Below are 6899 nucleotides of genomic sequence, written 5' to 3'. Positions count from 1 at the left end.
GATGTATGTTATCTGTTGATACAGCAAGTCTCTACCTATTGATCACAAACCTACTATATAATCCTTTTATTTAGTGCGTGTGTTGTGTGTGCACAGGTAACACAGTTATAAATGATTATCATGTGTTAGGATTTGTACTTAATGATGAGGAATAATGTCTCTTTTGAAGGCCAGTGCATCATTAATAACAGTCTTGAGGTTCTCATAAAAAAAAAGCCAGCAACCAGTACATTTTAATAACTCCTATACAAATTGTTTGGCAGTTTATAATCAATATTTTTGAACAGCAGTGTCGTGTTTGAGGAGGATGTTCCGTTCTTATTAATGGCTTATCTATGAAGCTGAGAGGAAAAATAAAGTGAATACAGTTTACAAACGGTGCTTGTCATATTACATGACTTCAGTTTCATGGGTATCATACCGTATAGCTGTAACAGTGGGACGTTAAACATCAAGCTTTAAAAATGACAAATAATGAACAAACCCTGAATTGTACTGACTCTGTCATTTGCAGAGCGATTGATATATTATGTTCTATCAATCGCTCTGGTCATTTGTAATCAGAGGATGTATCAACCGAGTTAGGTTTCGCAACGCGCATGCGCCAAACGGTGCATCCCTGAAACAAAGTTAAATTTCGCTAAAATTAAGACGTATTATTGCGTCGTAACAACGTCAAAAAGTCGACAACACCTCGGACTCTCCTGTCGCGGCGTCAGGGACAGATATCAGCTCTTATCTCCGAGCCTCCCGTTGACTTCTCCAGAGAAAAGCAGCGGGGAAATCCTTCAAGACGGAAGTGAGCGGAGCGCCTCCTCGGTTTTTCACATCAGGGCTGTGAACGCTTCGCATGCATGTCAGTGTTTGACTGTTTATTTACCTGTGTTGTTTACGCCTACGAGTTACTGCCTAAAAAGATAAGTCAGAGCTTCCATGCGCCTCTAAGACTCCGACTAGCCTCCTCCTGCAGTATGGCGGCGGCGGCGGCGGCGGCGGCGGCGGCACAGAGGCCGGAGGACAGCGGCCGGAGCGGCGGCGGCGGCGGCGGCGGCGGCGCAGCGCAGGGAGCGGTAACAGGTGACGGGGAACCAGAGGAGGCCGAGGACTTCACCTGCCCTTCCTACTGCTCGGAGCTCTCCCGGCGGCAGAACGAGCAGAGGAAGGCGGGGTTGTTCTGCGACGTGACGCTGGTGTTTCACTCCGGCGGCGGCTATGGCGAGGAGACGGTGCACACCTTCACCGCCCACCGCTCCGTGCTGTCCGCGGCGTCGCACTACTTCACGCTGCTGCTGGGCGGACACTTCTCCGAGTCCGAGTCCGGCCGAGTGGAGCTGAAGGAGTGGAGCTCGGAGACCGGACCGGACCCGGAGACCGTGAGCGGCGTCATACAGTTCATGTACACGGGAGAGATCAGAGTGACCAGCGCTAATGTGCATGAAGTGTTGGAACTGGCTGACAGGTGATCTTTATTCAACCATGTAACAATGAGAAGTTTACACTTGTCATTCAGCCTTTGTGTCAGGTGGAAAACAAGCCTACCTTGTCTAGGCCTATACCTGCATCATGATGACGTCAGCAGGTGTGACTTGAATAGGAGTGAGCACACCTGTGGAACCAATTGTTTTAATCAGAAGAACATTTGCACATTAACAGACAAAGTTTTGGGGAAATGATGGACCAAGCCAAGAGTCCAATCTACAGCAACCTGTAATAGATTGTTTTAATGATCATAATCCATGATTGATATCAAAAACACTGTTGATGTTTGTCTCTTTGTGCTCATTGTGGTCATTTCAGTTTCTGTTTGTGGTGTTGGATCTCTTTTGCTGTTGCTTTGTGTCTCTGCAGATGTGTTTCATCTCTTTGAGGACATTATACATGTCCTCCTAGATGTTCTGTCTCTTGTAGTCGTTTTATGTCACTGTGCTTGTTTTGTGTTTCTTCCTCTGTGTGTGTGTGTGTGTGTGTGTGTGTGTGTGTGTGTGTGTGTGGAGGGGTCTCTCTATGGGATATGTTGTAGCTGAAGCCATTGATCTCTTGGGCCCCTGAGCATTGCTCATTGGGCCCCATCAATAACCAATCCATGCTGTTAATCTAGGGTTATGAGTAATAATCAAATCAAATGATATTTCTATATCAGTGAAACAGTTGCAAAGTCTGTGACATTTAGAAAGTTCCCAAAACATCCTCAGATTTTTGGCACAGGCTAATTTGTCCAAGAAAGGACTTACGGTAAATGATTAGTTGTAGGGCTACGCAAATACCTAAAATATAATCTGAATCACAATATGGCCAAGGGCAATATCAAAACTGGTCTTCCAACAAAAGTATATCATACACAGTATATCATCGTCTTTTTACAGAATTGAAATCACAATTTACTACCAAAGTGAGTGCTGGGAATAGACAAGCTTCATATTGCTGCATTGTCCATAATGTTTATTATTTGTACAAAGACCATACTCATCTGTGTTTTCTTTTGGCCGAGTGGTTGTTTTGGGTTTAAACAAAGTGAGACTCGTGTGCTGTTGGACCTGTTAGGGCAGGTCACCTCACACCTTTGCTGGGTTTAGTCATACACTGACACAGATGAAATCATCCTTTTAGGATCATTGCTGCACCCAACTCTAGCCTGGGCAGTATCTGAAAACTTATAGTTACCCCAAATCTTTACTTTATTGAAAAGTAATAAGGCTTTTGACATTTCAGGACAGAACAAGTTCATTAAAGACTATATTTTTGTACATGAGTCATATTTCCCTGATGGCCCTGCAGTACCAAAGGAAAATCACCACATAAATGGTTTTTATAGACCGAGCAGTGTCTTCGTCTTTGGAAATGAATGTATTAAAGTGTTTATGATCAGATCTCTGACTTATTCCCACTATCAGGTTCCTGTTGGTGCAGCTGAAGGGCTTCTGTGGAGAGTTTCTGATGAAGAATTTGAGCTTATCCAACTGTGTGGCCGTGCACAGCCTCGCCCACATGTACACCCTGGACCAGCTGGCCCTGGGAGCTGCTGAGACCATCAGAAGAAACTTCCACAAAGTTATCTGCAAGGAGGAATTCTACACGCTGCCATTTCACCTGGTGCGAGACTGGCTCTCAGACTCAGAGATCACTGTGGACTCTGAGCAGGAGTTGTTTGAAACCATTGTGAAGTGGGTGCACCAGAACACAGAGGAGCGAGAGAAGCACTTTGAGGAGCTGTTCGGCCTTTTAAGGCTGACACAGATTGCTCCTTCTGTCCTGACTCAAGTGGTGAGGAAGGAGCCCCTGGTGGCAAACAGCGCATCTTGTCAGAAGCTGGTGTCTGACAGTCTTGAGGTCCATGCTGTTCGCTTTGAGAGCCTCAAGTCGGCTGATTCAGAGCTCCGTGCCTCCTACATGGCGGCCATCCAGCCACGCTTTGGCCAGAACATGGATGTAATCATGGTAATGGGCGGCGTCTCAGAAGGTGGGGAGTATTTGAGTGAGTGTGTGGGCTACTTTGTAGCTGAAGACCGTTGGGTCAACCTGCCCCACATTCACAACCACCTGGATGGACACGCTGTGGCCGTCAGCGACAGCCATGTTTACGTGGCGGGCTCCATGGAGCCGGGCTTCGCCAAGATGGCGGAGCGCTACAACCCCAACCTGAACAGCTGGGAGCAGGTCAGCAGCCTGACCTCCCGCAAGCACTCCTTCAGCCTGGCATGTGTCAAAGACATACTCTACAGCATCGGTGGTCATGGCAACTTCAGTCCAGGCTTCAAGGATGTTACAGTTTACCATCCTGAGCAGGATGAGTGGCATAATCTCGAGCCGGCGCCAAAAATACTACGAGATGTCAAATCTGTGACGGTGGAGGAGCGGTATGTGTACGTGATGGCCAGGACCCCCGTGGACATGGAGGCCGGGGACGGACTGAGCACCGTGACCACTTGCTACGACACAGAGAGTCACAAGTGGCAGGAAGTGGACTCCTTACCGCTGATTGATAACTACTGTGTTTTCCAAATGGCTGTTGCATCCACCAACTTCTACCACACCGCCTCCTGTTGCCCCAAGAGCTACAAGGTGACAGTGGAGGCGGCGCAGCAGAAAATCAGCAGAAACATCTCAGACGACATCCTGGACAGCCTGCCCCCTGAGGTGCTGGGTATGGAAGGTGCTGCCATCTGCTACCTGGGTGAAGACATATTCATCATTGGCGGGTGGAGGAACAGCAACAACATGGACAAGCAATACCGCAAGGAGGTCTACCGCTACTGCGCCGAGAGGAAACGCTGGAAGCTGCTCCCGCCCTTACCTCAGCCTCGCTGCAGAGCCGCGGCCTGCCACGTCCGCATCCCGTACCATTACCTGTACGGCTGCCAGCGCTTCCCCATGCCCCACAACCTGGCACGCCAGAGAGATCGCATGCAGCAGATGCAGCAGCTCCATCGACGCACTCTCACTCTGCGGAGACAGCTGCAGTCTCAGATTGAATGTTGAGTTTGAATCTGTCATTCTGCCTCATCTAGTGAGCACTTCATCCTCTGGTAAATGCCTTGTTTTTGCCTTTATTGAGGTGAAATGTCTGCATGGGTTTATCTGGGGCTTAAGATTACACTGTTCTAATTGCTAATATTGAGAAAAACAAACAAAAAACAAAACAAGAATTAGCTAGACAGGCTTAGAAGTTCTCACTCTTGCTTAATCATTTTAGCCTTACACCGTTAGCTTAAGCCTTACTTTTATTCCGCAAGTCAATGATACTGTGATTGCAGAGGCATTTTCTGACAACACTGTTGATTTCCTGCTAAACAATTAGCTTTGCTTTTTTTTATATAGGGTCAGTCTTAACACAAAGGAAATGATGTCAACAATTGTTCTAGTGTACTACATTCAATTCAAACTGAGCTGTCAGTGATGCTCTCCTGTGAAATGTGGTTAAAGTTTATGTGGAGATGTAAACTTAACAAGTTAAATGATGTCTACATATATTGTAATGTAGGTTAGAATTACATGGCACCTCAGTGATGACCATACTGTGACAAGCAGCTGGGAAAGGAAAGCCTTTAACTTTTTACTGCTCTTGCTACCTTAATCTAATTTCTACCTCCAATTCTCACCATGATTTTCACTTTTTTTTTTTTATATATCTGGTTTATAGCATTCGGTATGTTTTTTTTAACACAAGAGGTAAATATTAAGCAAAGGACATATTGGGGGACAGGGTGTGCAATGATGAAATGCTTCATCCTCTTTAAAACAAAGTCTTTTGCACTAGAATATGTGCACTAAAACAGTTTGCACTAATGGCCAAACACTGTTTTGCCTCATTCCAATGGTTGTGAATATAATATTATTCACACTATATATTTGAAGTCCACTAAAATTGTCTTTATTTGATTTCTCAAGTACATATCTTAAATGATCTGACCAAATGCCATCATAACGATGAGAAAAATATATTTTTTGGTAGATTAAAAAAAAAGAATCTTTGCCAATTGAATGTTGTTATGTTTGTGGCTTTATGAAGTGATTTTGTTTGTTGGTTTTGGTGGACTGCCTTTGTACTTCTTACTTTGAGTGAATCAGAGCACATGTTCACAATGTGTGAACCAAAGAGCCTTTCATAATGTTCCTGTTTCTTATCAATGTAGTTGAGCCCTGAGTAATAACTTCAACAGAGGCTTTTCTTAACTCCAGCCCTGTTTCTCAGTTAGTGTTGTGTGGAACAGTTGTTGAGCTCACTGTGTTTCTCTATTACTGCTGAAATGTGCATGTGGTGTCCACTGCCAAGCTGCCAGTAACTACAGTCTAATTAGGCCTGGTAACTCTGCCATTTTCCCACGGCATAACTTGAACAGTAGCATATTGACCAATGAGTGATTTCAGTTCAGTATATGTGGATGTATGTGAGGATTTTAGGATTTCAAGTTCAGACATTTTTCCCAGTTTGATAGGAGGTGGCTTTGGGATAAAGTACCTGTCGGTGCCATTCATTCAGATTTCATGCAGCCAAGTTTACTGTGTGACATTTGTATGTGCAAGAACTTCAAGTGTAATAAAGATTAATGCACTGAAATATAGTTTGTCATTTCTGGAAAAAGGTGTCCAAATATTTTAAATGAACAATGTTACATACAAAAAATTACAAAATTGTATTGAATATTAATTTATTTGATAAGTGACCACTGAGGGATTCTGCCCTGTGTTCAATTTATCAGGAATTAATGGACGAATTAAGTCCAGCAATTCCTGCTAATTGAACACCTCGTCGGCCATTATTATCCCTTACATAAGGAGAAAATGTGGTGAGTCAGAACTTTGCTTGAAATCATCAAGTTTTATGATTTACACTGGGTACGGAAAGTATTCAGACCCATTCCGATTTTTCACTCTTTATTTCATTGCAGCCATTTGCTAAAATCAAAAAAGTTCATTTTATTTCTCATTAATGTACACTCAGCACCCCATCTTGACAGAAAAAAACAGAAATGTGGAAATTTTTGCAAATTTATTAAAAAAGAAAAACTGAAATATCACATGGCCATAAGTATTCAGACCCCTTTAAATTTTTCACTTTGCAGCCATTTGCTAAAATCAAAAAAGTTCATTTTATTTCTCATTAATGTACACTTAGCACCCCAGCTTGACAGAAAAAAACATAAATGTAGAATTTTTTGCAAATCTATTAAAAAAGAAAAACTGAAATATCACATGGTCATAAGTAACCCTTTGCTGTGACACTCATATTTAACTCGCATGCTGTCCATTTCTTCTGATCCTCCTTGAGATGGTTCTACTCCTTCATTGGAGGTTACAAAAGAATTTCTGCAGCACTCAAGGTTCCTAAGAGCACAGTGGCCTCCATAATCCTTAAATGGAAGAAGTTTGGGACGACCAGAACTCTTCCCAGACCTGGCCGT

General features: G+C 43.8%; 1 protein-coding gene across 1 annotated transcript; it reads left to right on the top strand.

Moving 5' to 3' along the window:
• Window positions 1-971: 971 nt before the first annotated feature.
• On the top strand, window positions 972-5351 carry klhl11 (kelch-like family member 11; the record flags this gene model as incomplete). Its single annotated transcript, XM_083993942.1, has 2 exons — window positions 972-1459; window positions 2892-5351. The coding sequence occupies 2 exons, from the start codon at window positions 972-974 to the stop codon at window positions 4474-4476; spliced, it is 2073 nt and encodes a 690-aa protein (XP_083850068.1). The 3' UTR covers window positions 4477-5351.
• Between the last annotated feature and the right edge of the window lie 1548 nt (window positions 5352-6899).

Source organism: Trachurus trachurus (genome assembly GCF_905171665.1).
Source record: "Trachurus trachurus genome assembly, chromosome: 19".
Lineage (NCBI taxonomy): Eukaryota > Metazoa > Chordata > Actinopteri > Carangiformes > Carangidae > Trachurus > Trachurus trachurus.
Note: the sequence above shows the minus strand (reverse complement) of the source record. Positions and strands in the feature narration are given on the sequence as shown.